Here is a 15,578-nt window from a genome sequence, read left to right as displayed (position 1 = left end):
GCCACTATCCTCCTCCTCCGCGGAGCCGTTGCTGCCCTTCAACAAGGCGCTTAGTGACATCCTGTTGAGCACCTGGAACAAACCTAACTCAGGGGTTCCTGTAGATAAAGGTGTGGCACGTCACAATCGCCCGACCCCAGCTTTCTCACACAACACCTGAGAGTCTGGTTGTCCAGGCTTCTGCCTCGCCGAGCGCATTCCCTTCTGCTCCTCCAGACAAGAAATCTAGGAAACTGGAGCAGTTTGGGAAAAAGATTTTCACTTCTGCCAGTTCCGGGTTGCGAGCGGTGAAAACTGCGTGCCTGTTGGCCCGCTATTCCCAATCTGTGTGGAACACCGTGGCACAGGTGCTGCCTCAGTGCCCTGTGGAAACACAGGTGGTTCTCTCCCAGGCCATTACCGAAGGGAGAGATGCTGCTAAATTTACTATCCGTTGTGGGCTTGACAGTCGATTCTCTCAGCAGGGCACTTTCCACAACAGTGGTGTTCCGCCGTTATGCTTGGCTCAGAACTACTGGCTTCTCCGGGGATGTCCAAAACAATTTGTTGGACATGCCCTTTGATAGCACACGCCTCTTCGGTGACCAGGCGGATAGCACTCTGGAACGCTTTAAGGACTCTCGGGCTACGGCCCAGTCCTTGGGTCTCGCCACCACACGTACTCCTTCAGGTTCCGCTTTTCGCTCCTTTCGAGGTCAGGGTCAAGGCGCCCAAGCACGTTCCTTTCAGACCCACAAGCCTGCGCAGCCGCAGTCTCAGTGCAGCTGTGGACGTGGGACCCGCCGTGGTGGGTCCCGAGGACAGAGGGCTGGTCAATCCACCACCGCCCCTGTCGCCTCAAAACCTTCCTAGTCCTGTGTTTCAGGCCCACCAGATGCCAGTGGGTGGCAGGATTCAAAATCACCTTCCCCACTGGTGCACCATCACCTCGGACAGGTGGGTGCTGCAAATAGTCCGAAAGGGCTACTCCCTCCCCTTCGAGTCTACTCCTCCAGCCATGCCACCTCAGTACCACCGCATGTCGGGGGATCACTTGTCACTTCTCCAGCAGGAAGTTGCGGCCCTCTTGGCCATGGGGCCATTGAGTGCGTTCCGACACCAGAAGTAGGTCATGGTTGTTATTCCCACTACTTCTTGGTTCCAAAGAAGGACAAGGGCCTGCGTCCTATCTCAGACCTCCGGAACGTCAATCGCTTCCTCTGGAAGAAGAAGTTCAAGATGTGCACACTTGCTCAGGTCTTGTCTGCCCTATACCCGCAAGACTGGCTGGTAGCGTTGGACTTGCAGGATGCTTATTTTCATATACCCATCCTGCCGGCCCACCGGCGTTACCTACGGTTCACGGTAGGCCACAAGCACTTTCAGTTCACCGTGATCCCTTTCGGCCTTACCAGCGCCCATCGGGTGTTCACGAAAATGGCGGGGGTCTCAGCTCATCTGCGCAGAACAGGGGTTTCAGTCTTCCCCTATCTCGACAACTGGTTGTTAAAGGCGGGCTCGCCCCAGGCAGTCGTCTCCCACCTCCAGACTACGGCTGACATCCTGCATTTGCTGGGGTTTTCCATCAACGTGCCGAAGTCGCACCTGATTCCCTCTCAGAAGATCCTCTTCATCGCAGCGGTTCTGGATACGGCGCAGTTTCGGGTTTATGCTCCCGAACAGCAAGTCCAGGACATTCGGGCTATGATTCTGATCTTTCGGCCCTGGTCCTGGGTTTCGGTCAGGAAGACCCTGAGGCTGCTGGGCCTCATGGCCTCCTGCATCCTGCTGGTCTATCATGCCAGATGGCATATGCGGGCTCTGCAGTGGGACCTGAAGTTCCAGGGGACGCAGCATCGGGGAAACCTGTCCGACTACGTCCAGATCTCGGAGGGCACTGCACAGGACTTGCAGTGGTAGCTCACGGACCTGCGTTGGGTCAGCGGCAGATCCCTCTCCCTTCCCCAACCGGAGCACACAGTATTGCCGGACGCGTCCCCCCTGGGGTGGGACGGCCACATGGGAGAGGCGGAGATCAGAGGCCTCTGGTCTCCGGTGGAGTCCAAGCTCCATATCAACCTTTTGGAGCTCAGGGCGATCTGACTTGCACTGAAAGCATTCAGCAGCGCAGCGCGCAAGCGCTACTCTAGGAGATGACCTTTTGGATTCGGTCTGCACTTTTGAAACACTCGTGCTTGTGGGGGTATCCACCTTGCGGGAGCAAGCAGCGGCGGGCAGGGGCCATCTGTTTCCAATTAGCGTAGCCGCGCGCTGGGCGCTGTGTGTCATCTGTTCGGTTTCCTATTTCAAAGGTTCGCATTCACTTTGTGGCCGCGCACCGTTTTGTTTAATTGCTTTTGTCCTGCCTGAGACGCTCTTCGGCAAAGCGCTTTGTGTTGTTGTGTTTATCCCCACCTGTTTACATTTTCAAAACGTGTCTATGCACAAAGGCAAACTTAAACGTTTACTCCTTTCGGCTGAGTTTTATGCAGTGGCCCTGCAGAGAAGCACAAGGGTTGTTTTCTGATATCTAATTCTTGCTTTCAAAAACATGAAGAGAGAGGTCAGGAAATAGGCGGGTGAATGAATGTTCTTCTCTTCTTGCAGCGCTTGCTGTAAGCTCATACCATGGACACTATAGCTGCTTTCAAAATCAATTATACATAAACACAGACTGTACCCTCCTCCAACCAAGAAAACTCTGCTAACTGGCACCCCAGCAGTTTCCACCTACTGTTTCATTGAGGAAAAATTCAGGGGGTCACTGCAGAACATTCCCCTCCATAGAGACGGGGCCAGACTCTGCCACTGAGTGCACTGACGCTGATCGTTTTGTTCCCGGCGAACCCCGCCTGCAAATTACACACGATTCTTTGGAAGTACAGATTTATGCAACGGCAGCCAGTGAGCTTGTAAATCAGTAACTCCAAGGTGTAAAGGTTTGATTAAAAGCTAATGACACTAAGGGAGCTGGCCCTCTCCTGTCTTTGTGCTGTTTTGCGGTAAAATAATATCAGCTGTCATAAGTGACGGGGAGGCAGGCATGCAGTGATGTATTTTCGACACCATTATCTCTCGCCATGTGTGGTTTAAAAAGAGAGCCATGCTTGCCTTCAAAACTTTAATTAGGTTCTGTCGGACAGAGGCATATTTGAAATGCGCCCTCCTCCTGGATTCCAGTTAGAGGCTCTCTCGGCCTCCTATCTGCCTGGCTTGGCATCCGCAGACGGCTAATGCTTTCAGATTGGCGTTGCAGCGTTGACGGAACAAAGCGCGTCTTTTCCCTCCTTCACACGCAGGAACCAGTTCTTGAAATGTTGATTGTTGTTACGGAGGCTCACAAGGTGTCCTCCATCTTGGTCTTGGAGGCTAGGGGCTGCTGGCACAGCTGTGGAGAGTAGGAATGGGTGTGAATCCGGGCCAAGACCACAGTGTGCCCTGGCCTAGAGACCGACCCTTGCCCTGGCTCATTCATGCCAACAACCAAGTGGGAAAATCCATGCTCTAAAAAGCGAGCTGGTATTTGCAAACCGATTTGCATTATTGGACAGAGGGATTTTTTTAAAGAAAAATATTGCGATTTGTTTACTACTAAATTAGAACCTCCCTTGTCAGTGATGAGTGCTGGCCAGGGGAAAAACTGCTTTTGGGTAACGAGGTCCGAAATTATTTCAAATACATTGAGTTCTTGTACATACAGGTCTGGATATAGAAAAAAAACACACATGGCAGGAGAAAAGCAAACAAGCATTGGCATAGCCAATAGGTCTCGCTTTTGGGACCTTATAACTATTTAGTTATGCATCACAATATCCTTGGTGCAACAACATCAACTGTTGCATGGCTAAACACTTATAAGGTCCCAAAGTCGAGACTCTATTGGCTATGCCAATGCTTGTTTTCTAGGCTGCCTCTGAGCATGTAGAATATGAAGAATTCTGGAGAGACACCCTTCTGGTTTTGCATTGTCGACTTGCAAGAGCGATTTGAACTAACATCGCCAAAGATTCTGCCTAAATTGCATGTGAGGATGTGTGCTTTTGTACAGATACCAAACAAGTCAACTTGTAATATTGTGTTCCACATTGTGCTGTTTACAGGTATCACAATTGACCTTAAAGGCATACTTAGAAATAAAATAATCTACTCCTTAACTGTTAAGAAACACTTTGATTTGGATGGCAAAATGTTCTGTTTATTTGTTCATTATGTGCCTGGTGTTTAGACATTTCTCCTACTGGTCACTAGGTCTCTCTCTGTGATATAATTCCCTGCCTCTGAACACTCTTGCATGCGTTTCATGCCAAGAGCTTACGTTTTTGCTTCTATTTCCTCTTGCCTTCCAGCATTAGGTTCGCCGAAGGATTCTGAAAACACCCTCCCCATCCAGGTTGATTATGACGCCTACGACGCACAGGTTTTCCGCCTTCCTGGTCCTTCCAGAGCTCAGCGGCCCACTACCTTCAGGTACAATGCAGCAGAGTGTCCTACTATTCTTCCTGCTTTCTGTGGCACAGGTAGCGGGCAAAGCCTGGGCATTAGGCTCTGGGGAGATCACGCCTGTGTGGTGTATGGAAGGATGGTTGCTTCTGTTCACTTTTTGCCTTTTCACCCCCCTGAGTGGGCTTATGGCGAAACAACGGGCTGGTTAAATGTACTTTTATTTAGCAATAGTGTTTCTTTATTTTAATTGAATCTATTTTAGGGTAGATTTGCGGTTAGGTTTTGAATGAGGAGATTAAAAAAAAAAAAGTAACATTTTCTTTATTTAAAGTCAGTATTTCAGATTGTTGGGGATACAATCACTAATAGAATTTAATTTAGGAGTAGGGCTAGTATTTACATTTAATTGAATCAGCGTAATCTAATTTAGGCTTAGGTTTAGTAGTTAAATCTAATATACTTCAGAGTAATATTTGTTTTCCTTTTCTTTAGGAGTATGTATGGATTAACATTGGGGTAAGATCGGGTCAAGGGGTGGACGAAGTGATGGTTGAAGTGATGGTTAATATAGAGTGAGGGGATTAAGGACCATAGTAATGGTTGGGTGAAGTGATAATGACAAATTATTGGTTTGGGGACATAATGTCAACTGAAATAATGACATACAAGCACGCAAAACTATACTCTGCCTTTTATACTCTTTAGTGCAGGAACACCAGTCAGCACTAGATTTAAAACCAGTAAATCACAGCATTTATCGAATATTTAGAGCCAGGTCGGACTGAGACAAAAGATAAAGTAAAAGTGAGCCTCATTAGCAAACCAAATAACTGGCCCACATTTGCAAATCAGGCCAGTTTTGAAATTGTACAGACACGCAACGGGTATTTTATGGGTTTATATACAACTATTTTGCAAGTGTTGGGAGACTGCATGCATACGTGTTTGCTGCAGTCCTTGTGGTGGTGTCAGAGAAATCAATATTGCAAACTGGCCCAGCTGCCCATAATACAGACCCCAAAACTGCTAAGAACCCGCCAGCACACTAATCTTTCAGACCACTGCCCGATTGCCCTAATGGCCTGTCCGACCCTGCTGATATTTTTGGCCAAGAGATACCAATATTTCTTAATGGTGCTATGTGCAAAATAAATCGTATGTCATAGTAGCAAGTTATAGGAGGGAATTCGGAATGGCGGTAAGGCATGTCAAGTGACAGGAGTAGAGTCTTAGAATGGTGGGTATACTGATTGGCATTGGAAATCCAGCATCACGTTTTGCAAGTCTAAGTGTCAAATAGTGAAAACCTGTCCCTGGATAGTTTGATAAAGAGAATAAAACAGAATATATTTGCATGGTAATTGGGATGTATGTTTGCTCATCAGGCCAGCACGAGAGCGGGATCGAGAGAGCCAGACACGGAAGAGCTCATGCTCCTATGATGTCTCCTGCAGTCCCTCCTTGCAGAGCCGCACCCTGCCACAGGAAGAGGTGAGGAGCCAGGCCTCTGACGACAGCTCCCTTGGAAAGATCTCCAGCATCCTGCTCATCCCACGGCCTCACCTGCACCTATATGAAGCCAGCTGCTCCTTGGGATACACCAGCAACAGAGGTCATAGAACAGTCATTGTGGGAATGGAAGGGCTAAAAGATGGGATGGAACTGGATGGGTAAACATAGCGGAGGGCTTGTGAAGGCAAAGTTGGTGGAGGAGTGAATGCCTAAGTGAATAAAAGATTGAGAGGACATTAGGGTGATAGTATGTTGGTTGTGCTTGCCTCTTAATGGAGGTGCTGCCTTTGATAGAGCTACTGAAGATAATGCTCCACTGTTGCTGACAGCTGGTGTTTTGATGGATGCATGGCTCTGTACTGATTAACTGGTATCTCCAGGCTTTTGAGATGTCTAGGCAAGTAGGCTGTGGGACAGAAATTCAATCCCTTGTTACTAGGCTGAAAGTTTGGGAAAGGCAGTTAAATGTAGCAGACTAAAGCTAGCAGAAGGCCATTTGGGAGTATGGGTCAAAGAATTCCTTGAATGAAGGTGGCTGCTATGCTCTGCAGAGCTGCATGGCATTGCTTGTTCCCTAGCTCCTCATAGACATAATGAAATGAAGCCTGGCTTTAGACCCCATGGGCTATTCAGGCTGTGCATTGAACATTCAGTGGCATCTCAGGACAGAGCCCAGAGGTTGGGCCCTTGGACCATCTCCAGTGTAAGGCGCAGTAGGAACGGCTAGTAGTTCTTCAAAAAAGAACCTCTGTATTAGATCTTTGTTTTGATTTATTTGTGCCTGGCAGTATTGTTAGACTACTGATGGTGTCTGGCAGTGTAGCTGGACATGGGTGCTATGCAACAGTGTTCTCATAAGGTGCAGATATTTGAACGATATGTGTTTCACAGTGTTTTTGATTTTTTAAGGTTTCTGAGAATCTGTGTGACAGTCTTATCATAGTGTGAGGCTGCCTGAGGTTGTCTGAATCACAGCGTTCTAGGGAGAGGTGTGGCACAGCAGCCAGAGCGGCTGAAACCAGTGCGCGTGGATCACTGTTCGATCCCCAGCGATGGCGGCAGCTCAGCCCAGCACCATGTGACTCTGGGCAATAGCTCACTTAATCTCCACGATGGCCCTCAGTGCCTTGAAACCTTACAAATAGGAATTATTTGTTGGAACTGCCTGCAACTTGTATGGCTACTATGGCTATTAGATTGTTGATGGGGTTTGTGATCTGTATGCTTGGCTGTACGTTCAGAATGCTGATGGAGTTTGAGCTGTTTCTGCATGGCGTTATTGTCAGTTTCGCGATGGTGTTTGAGATGTTTTTGTCGGGCACCGTGCTCGGCATTGTGCTTTTTTCACACGTTTCTGTGACAATATTGTTACAGGGTGATGCACTATCAGTGATGTGCCAGAGCCAGTGATGTGTCAGAGTGCTTAGTAGAGTGGTGCTCTTTGAGATATCTGGGTGTGTGACCAGGCTCTTGTGTGCTGCTCATGTTGGAGAGTGCTTGGACAGTTATGTGGCCTCTTACTGCTGTGCTGTGTGAAAGCCACTTGCTTGAGGCCTCAGAATTTGTGCAGTCTCTCCATCCTGCGATGTGTGACACTGCACTCATCTTCCTTCAGACTTCCTTGAGCGGATGATGGAGTCGCAGCAGCGGGACTCCAGTGCTCCGGGCAGGTTCCATGTGGGTAGTGCAGAGTCGATGCTGCATATCCGACCTGGCATGTACGCCCCTCAGAGAGCACTCATCAACCCTTTCGCCCCATCTCGCATGCCTATGAAGCTAACCTCAAACAGGAGGCGGTGGATGCACACTTTCCCTGTTGGTAAGTGTTTGCCACAGCTGTTTTTGTATCCTGCCTTTTTTTTGCTATTTTGCATTCATCATGTGTCACACTCTTCTCCTGTCATTCTCCATGTCTTCTTTACTCTCTCCCTTTAGAGATTTTTCCTTTTCTTTCTAGTCTTCTTCTGCTTCCTCACTAGTTTCTTGCCCACCTTGCTATCTTCTGTTGTTATCTCTCACCCTTTCCCAGCTATTTTCGCCGCTAGTTAATCTCCTGCTTTTTTCTATCTGAATTTCGATCCTCCCTCCTCCAATACTCCTTAACTTCATGTCTCTGGTCGTCCCTTACCTTTCTTCCTCCCTGAAGCCCTCCTTCCTTCTTCTTTGTCTTTTCTTGCTCCAATTTCCTTTTAATTACATTCCGTTGCCACATTTTCATACCTTTCTTATGTATAACTTTCCTATTTGCCTTCCTCCCAGCGTACCTCTTCTTTTCTTCCTTCTTACATACCCCTCTCCATTTTATTCATTACACACTATAGACTCTCTTCCTTTCTCCCCATTCTTCTTTTTATTCCCTCTTCTTCTACTATTCTTCTTACCTTATAATTTCTCTGCCTTTCTACCTTCCCCTTTTTCATCTTTTACTTTATTTTTCCTTTCTGTTTTTTGAACCTTCATTCCTTCTTCCTTTCATGCTACTTCTGCCTTCTGTTACTCTCTTCCTTTACCTCCATTCTTTTGTACCTTCCTTCTTTACCCTCTTGTTTCTTTCTCCTTACCTCTCTTGCATCCTCCCTCTTTCACTCCCATCCTATAGCCCTTCCTTATATGTACTTCTCGCTCCCACATGCCTAAGTTTCCTCTTTTGCCTCCTTTCCATCTTCTTCCCTTTACTCTTCCCATCTTTGTCTGCTTTCCTCTCTTTATACTTCTTTTTTTTGTTATTACCTCTCCCCTTGGTTGTTTGATTCCTTCCTTCATTCCTCTTTGCTTCCAACAGAGCTATTCTAACCCTAACAGACCATCCTCTTTACACTCATATGTTCTCTGCTTTTTCATTTGGACTCAGTTACTTGTTTAATTGAGCGGTTTGCAAAATATGGACTCTGCATCAAGGGCCTTTTCTGAAAGATGCACAGTCTAGATGGAGCTGCAGGAGAAGCACTTTAAACTCTTATGTGGTAGGTTAAGGGGGTTGTCTTCAAGTAATGTTGTGTTCTGAACAATAAGTCCTGGGGAATAGCCGCTGGGGATTAGAAATACTGGTGTCTTGTCTTTATTTCTGTTCAATCCTCTTTTGAAGAGTGCACTGTATGAGAGCCAGGATTACAGCAAGTGTGTGGATAGACCAAGTATTGTTAATAGAGACAAGGACTTGCATGTCCCAGGGCGAAGATGTGAGGCACACCTCTACCCATGATAGGTAAACAGCAGCCAGGCATCACATGCAGTTTCTGTTGGGGTCTTTGTTCTCAAACATTGGGACATTTTTAGGTTTTTCTCATGAGCAGGGCTGATGTGATATCTTGGTTGCTGCTGTGTGTGCTTGTAGCCTGCAGATGTCAGAGAGGCAAATTCAGTCAGGGCTTACTGAACTTGACATCATTTTGAGGTTGCTAAAATGGATGCTATCGAGTCCAGTTATAACTATAATTGAAGCATCAAGTGACAAGGTTATGGTCTTCAATGTTAATTGTAATTCTCACTATTGAAATTGTTTAGGGTAAAAGTATGAAAATGTAGATTCAGTGTGTATAGGGATTTTTTCCTTCCATCTTTGCAATTTCAGACTTCCCTAAATTTAGACTAACTTGCCCTTGGCTACTATTCATTGTACTGGCTCCACACATCTTCGCTCAGAGTGCCACTGCAGATGTGAGCGTGAGATTGAGTATTTTGGGCTAGGTGCTGAGATCACAAAGGACACTCTGTTGTATCCCTTGTTGCACAGGTCCTTCTGGAGAAGCCATTCAGATCCATCACCAGACCCGCCAAAACATGGCAGAGATGCAGGGGAACGGTATGCGTGACGTGACGCACAGCTCCGCTGAGCTACTGGAACTGGCGTACCATGAAGCAACTGGCAGGTAACAAGTCTCAGATGATCCCTGGGAATACCGGCACTAACACCTGAAACATGGACCTACCAAGACCCAGTGGCAAAACTAGGGAGGGCGGCCAAGGGCACAGTCACCCCTCCTAGTACTCTTCTGTAGTTCCTAGACTGTGACTTAGGATAATGTTGGAACAGGTCAATAAGGGGTTAAAGTTCCTGTCATGGCTACCTGAACTACAGTTTACACAATGACAGCATACCAATGCATCATGTCTGTATTTTGAATATGCTGCTGCAGTATATTCAAAATCCTTCACACTGAAAACCAACACAAAAGAATGGCAGTTTATAATATTGGAAATGTAATACCATCATGCCATAGTGTTATTTCCAACATCCATCAAGAGAGAGGCCAGTACCGTTGAATTGGGGAGGGACATGTTACTTTGTGCTCTACAGAAGACTGGGTATGGGGATCCTAGGAGAAAGCAGGCACTGGTGGGAAGCAGAGTACAATGGGTCTCATGAAGGAGACAGAGAAGAAAGAAAGTTGAAGCAATATATCTAGGTGCCACTGAAACACTGACAGTCTGGTTACTCTTTAAAGACACAAGTCTGTGAAGGGAGGCTGTACTTCGGCACGATAGCCGAGAATCAAATGGAAGGAAACTGGGATATATTCTCAAAATCATGTGTCACTGAAACACTAATAGAGTAAATTCCACTACTGGCCCTAACCTCACTCGTCTAAGGAAGGAGAGATTTCAGTGAACAAGAGTAGATCAGAGTGAGAAAGGCAGATGGTCATAGAAATCCAGTGGTTCAATTATATTCAGTTTTGGTTCCGTTATATTCAGTTTAAGTTGTGTACAAATATTAGCTAAGCAGGAAGTCAATAAGTCTGTTGAGTGATTGTAGAACACGCAGTACACTGAATCGCTTCTAGATGCTTCCAATTCTTTTGCAGATATTGAAGTTTGACACACATGTCTAAGTGATTTGGCCAGAATCATTCAATTTTATCAAGTAGGGATGGCAGGAATAGAACCCAGTTCTTCAGTTTTTGTGGTCTCCTAGTTATATCAGAATTCCAGGAGACAACACAGGAATAAATATTCGAGGCACCATGGTTTTTCCTTCAGTTTGCTGTCATCATGGTGTGATTTCATAAAACCAATGATATTGTATACCACGCACACCAAGTTTAAACAGATGAAACAAAATTTGAAAAGTTCTAGGCGTGCTGAAGAGGAGTCGTCCTCTAAACCAAGGCGGAAAAGTACAAGCAATAGTTGCACCACTCTGCTATGAGTGGTGTCCCTCTGAAAGCACAGCCGTGAATAAGGCGACTACGTCGCCATTAATCCAAAACGTTCAAGAAGGTAAGTCTTGAATTTTTTATTTGAAGATCATATCCATTGTAATCATGAATACTTCAATGAAAAAACTGCTTCAACAATTCAAAAATGAGATTTTTGAGGTAACTAAGGAAAATCCCCAATGCATTTCGGGTATAGGTTACCCTTCGTCAGGAGGAATCCTAAAGACATAAAGATTGGAGTGAGTTTCACGACCGGTTAGCGAGTAACTATCGTTAGTTAACACTGTGACTCCTAATTGAAAAAAACGTGTGTTATTGAACTCAAAAAAAGGAAAATGAACCAAACACTAAAATGAGATCAAATTCCCAATGGGTGAAATGTAAACGATAAAACAATATCCGTATAAACAAGTTTAGGTGCCGCTGGCCTGAGTCAACTGAAAATCATAAGCTTGTGTCAACAAGAGAATCACCGTGACTGCGTAAAGATCAATGAGTGCAGCAAAAAAAGTGAAAACCGTTCCCTAAGCTTGTATCGACGAGTAGGATCACCGTGATTGCGTAAAGCCCAAAAAAGTGCAACAAAAGAAGTAAAAACCGTTAACCATCATATATGAACTCCTCAAGTGATCAAAAAAGAAGTTACCTTAGTCGATCCAGAGCAAACATATAGCGTGCTCGCGTTGAAAAATTACGAGTGTCAAGCATTACTCACACCCGTTATAAACAGTGAAAAAGGGGCAATGCGAGTGACGCCAAAGGGCGGCCGTCTTAGAACAGGTCAATGAAATGACCATAACGTAATAAGGGTAAAAACAATATAAACAAATATACGGAAGTTAGCTGCAAGAATATCCACGGTAAAAAAGTAATAATAACATGCCTTGACTGTTGATGACACTCATGAGGGTAAAAAGCATAATAACGCGTGAAAATACAAAACGAATAGAAACCAATTGTTAATAAAGTATTGAAAAAAGAATATGAATTGAATGTGTTGAAAATAGAAAAGGTATGTAGCTCTGTGCGTATTAATAAAAGATGAATTAGATATGAAAGTGCATAAGAGTGAAATAACGGATAGATCAACTGGGCTACAGCGCTAGAAAATGAAAATAATAGTGAAAATGATGAAGATGTAATAGTAAAAGTTTTAGGAGAATTTAACTGAATGTTGGCACAATAAAAGATCAAAGAAAGTAAAAATGAAGGTAACTCTCAATCAGAACTAGTATGTTGTATAGTCAGAAAGTTAATTGGAGCCAAAAGCATAGTACAAAACACAGTAAATGTTTACACAAAGCAACTCAGTTCTATGCGATCATTGAGTCCATTCACCATCAGCTTTGTTTCTGTGGTGTGACCCTTATTAGACCTTTAACACTGTCCAAAGACCTAGTCATTATTTTGGTGGCGCTGCTAAACTGAGCGGGAAGGGCATTTGCTCCAGTGGCCACCAAATCTTTAAAAAGGAATGATGGGAAAGTCTTGTATGTTCATAACTGCTGTTATGTTTGTTCCTGTACCATGGAATTAAAAATGTTTTCAATTCATTCTCAACACTTGACAGCAGTATTTTGAAGAAGCACACAAAATGTAAAATTGTAACAAATGCCCCCTCCACACCCCAATTGAGTAAAAATATTCACATTTCCTTTGTGTGTTTATATATACCACTGACATGGTGTGGTGGCCCCATGATGAACCTGTTATCTCCTGATGCTAAAATCTGCCATCATCATTTTCCAAAGCAGCAGAGGGTTTTGCCCAGTGTCTGTGAACACCATCTATACAGGTTTCTGAAAGAAATTTGATTTAAATTTTATATAGTGCGACATCTGCCCTTGGGCATCTTGGCGCTGTCTTTCTCGAGGAGTCAATGAAAGAATTATATGGGAAGAGTGAAAAGCCAGGTCTTCAGTGATTTCCTGAATGTGAGGTGATTGACTTAGTTCCTCAAATTCTAATGCATTTGGTTCCATAGCTTAGAGGTGTTATAAACCAGGCTTCTGCCCCCCCACTCCCACCCAGAACACTTTCCTGATAGCTGGGACCTGTACCTTATTAGACGAAGGTGACCGCAGTACTCTTGGTGTGTACCAAGAGATTTTCTTTCTGAGAACCTCTGGCCCCTGATGATGGAGAGGTCTGTGTGTAAGGCAGAGGACCTTAAAAGCCACCCTCTTCTTGACAGGGAGCCAGTGCAGGTTTTGCCGGTCTTTGGAGAGGTGATCAAACTTTTTTGTCTTAGTAAGAGCACAGACTGCTGCATTTTGAAGAATCTGCAGGCTCATTAGGACACCTTACTGAGCTCCCACATATCGGGTGTTGCAATAGTCTAACCTCGATAGGACTAGTGCAACGGCCACAGATTATTGGAGCTCAGGCTGTAGGAAAGGGCGGACTCTTGAGAATGTTCAGGACCAGAAAGCAGGATATCTTATTGTTTCAAAATATTTGTCTTACACCCTTCAATGTAAAAGAATCAAATGCCCCAAACATATCTGAAACCAACAGCCTTCACCTTCATTTTCATTTATCTTTACACTTTTTTACAATACACAGTTTATGACTCACTGGTGAATAACCTGTGATACTTATTCAGAATAACTGAAGTAATCTAAACCTCTGTGTTTAAGACAGTTCACAGTTGTTTCTATTCCTATATTTGAGAAAGGGAGGCAAAAATAGAAAGCCTTTCTATGTTGTCTTAAAGAGACATCACTTCCGTGGACATAACTGAGCAGTGTGTGGAAAGGCACATCTGTGCAGGCGGGATACAACAATGACGATAACCCCAGAAATTTACTATTTTTTGTATAGCAGCCAGTTGTTGCTGTGTAAATAACCTGCTCACCTCTAATTTCAAGAGGTCTATATTACAATACCCCAATTTTCCTTATAAATCGTCAGGTATGCAACTGTTACTTCTTGTCTTAAGGTCCCCTCCCTATCTTCATTCCTGGCATATATCTTGTGTGATAGATTCTTAGATACATTTTATAGGACCTCTTTTGACCTTCTAAATTGAGGTCTGTCAGGTCACTTATTCAGGGTGTGCCAATCTGATTGATGACTGCAACTAACCACAGATTTCTCACCTTTAGCTTAGTCCCAGGTGCTAGACTAAACAGGATTTCATTAGACTGCAGCTGCTTCTGTGTGCGGGCAGATGGAGCCATAGGACTCAGCAACAGCCTCTGCTGCCTCAGAAATAACAGTTCAGAGCCATATAAAGAGGCTACCCCTGCACGTTGATGTCTGTTCCTTTCTTTTTGTGCCCTTTGATACAGCTGTCAAGCTCCTTTCCCAGCTTCATTGATTTCTGACACCAAAATTCAATGAAGACAATCTGCCAGAAAATATGTTCCGCCCCATTAAAACAGATTCCAGACCGTGCTGCGGATGCACATGTCATGGTCCTGAATCTGCATGACATTTGTTTGTGGTATTTTAGTTCTGGTCACGATTCGAAGTCATGCAACAAGTACTCCCTGATATACCCAAAGACGATCAAGGAGAGCAAAGCGCAACTCTACTTCATGAAACACAAGAAGGCACGATCAAAGCAACAATCCTGATCCGGCTCCAAGTCGCGGGCCATTTCCGCTGCAAATGACAGAGCTGTAGCACAAGCGGAAAAAGGCCTAGCTGGATTCAACCCCCTCTAACCACTCCAGATCAGCGGAGAAGCATGCTGCGACACTCCAAGGGCCTAACTCCACTTGTGTCTTCCAATTCCATGCCCATTCCGAGCCTGATACCAGTGCACCCTGAGTTTCCCAGGCCGTTGTTTACCTGGCAGCATATTGAGGCCTTTAAAGAATCTGTGCTTCTAATGTTTAAGGAGATACTTGCTCCTTATGGAGCTCCTTTGGGCTCCACAGCGTCACCGTGTCCACCAGTCGCATTTCTGCCAACGGGTCCTTCCCTGAAAATGACTGACCACTCTGGGCCTCCTTCCAATTCCCGACCAGTGCTATACTCCATGAGGCCACACCCATCTTGACTGGACTTTCGCCAACCCTGACATGTTGGATCCCGTCTCAAACCTGATCTTCAATCAGAGCTTACATCAGCCCGTACCAGACCTATGTTTTGCTAAGAGATCACTAAAGCGGAGCCCCCAACATTGGGAAGAGATCCCTAGCGTCTCCCTCGAGGCCAGTACTGTAGGTATCTAGATGCCCTGTTTGGCTCCAATTCAGGTGCAGTTCAAGTGCCTTGAACATACCACATGACGAAGATGAGAAGACGAACAACTTGTTCCCTCCTCACTGTACTGATTCTGGAGTGTATCTGGGCTCACAAAATGAAAGTGGGTTGGACACTTCTCACTAGACTGAATTAGAATCTCCACCAGGTCAGCCTACACAACAAAGTGCCTCCTTTGAACTACACTAAAACCTTTTAGCCACTGTCCATTGTATTAAAGTCCTTGCTGTTAATGAATGAGGCTGTAAGAGACACATTAATGACTGCTTG

General features: G+C 45.2%; 1 protein-coding gene across 11 annotated transcripts in view; it reads left to right on the top strand.

Annotated features, from left to right (window-relative positions):
- The window catches only part of DEPDC5 (DEP domain containing 5, GATOR1 subcomplex subunit), a 628,116-nt gene that overhangs the window by 211,725 nt on the left and 400,813 nt on the right, over positions 1 to 15,578 (top strand). For all 11 annotated transcript variants that reach the window (XM_085634591.1, XM_085634584.1, XM_085634590.1 and 8 more), the window contains exons 20-23: positions 4,326 to 4,446; positions 5,808 to 6,034; positions 7,550 to 7,753; positions 9,668 to 9,803. In XM_085634591.1, the coding sequence (XP_085490717.1) occupies positions 4,326 to 4,446; positions 5,808 to 6,034; positions 7,550 to 7,753; positions 9,668 to 9,803 (688 nt within the window). The remainder of the gene's footprint in view (positions 1 to 4,325; positions 4,447 to 5,807; positions 6,035 to 7,549; positions 7,754 to 9,667; positions 9,804 to 15,578) is intronic.

The sequence above is a fragment of the Triturus cristatus genome, chromosome 11 (genome assembly GCF_964204655.1).
Source record: "Triturus cristatus chromosome 11, aTriCri1.1, whole genome shotgun sequence".
Classification (NCBI taxonomy): Eukaryota; Metazoa; Chordata; class Amphibia; order Caudata; family Salamandridae; genus Triturus; species Triturus cristatus.
This window is presented reverse-complemented; position numbering and strand designations above follow the sequence as displayed.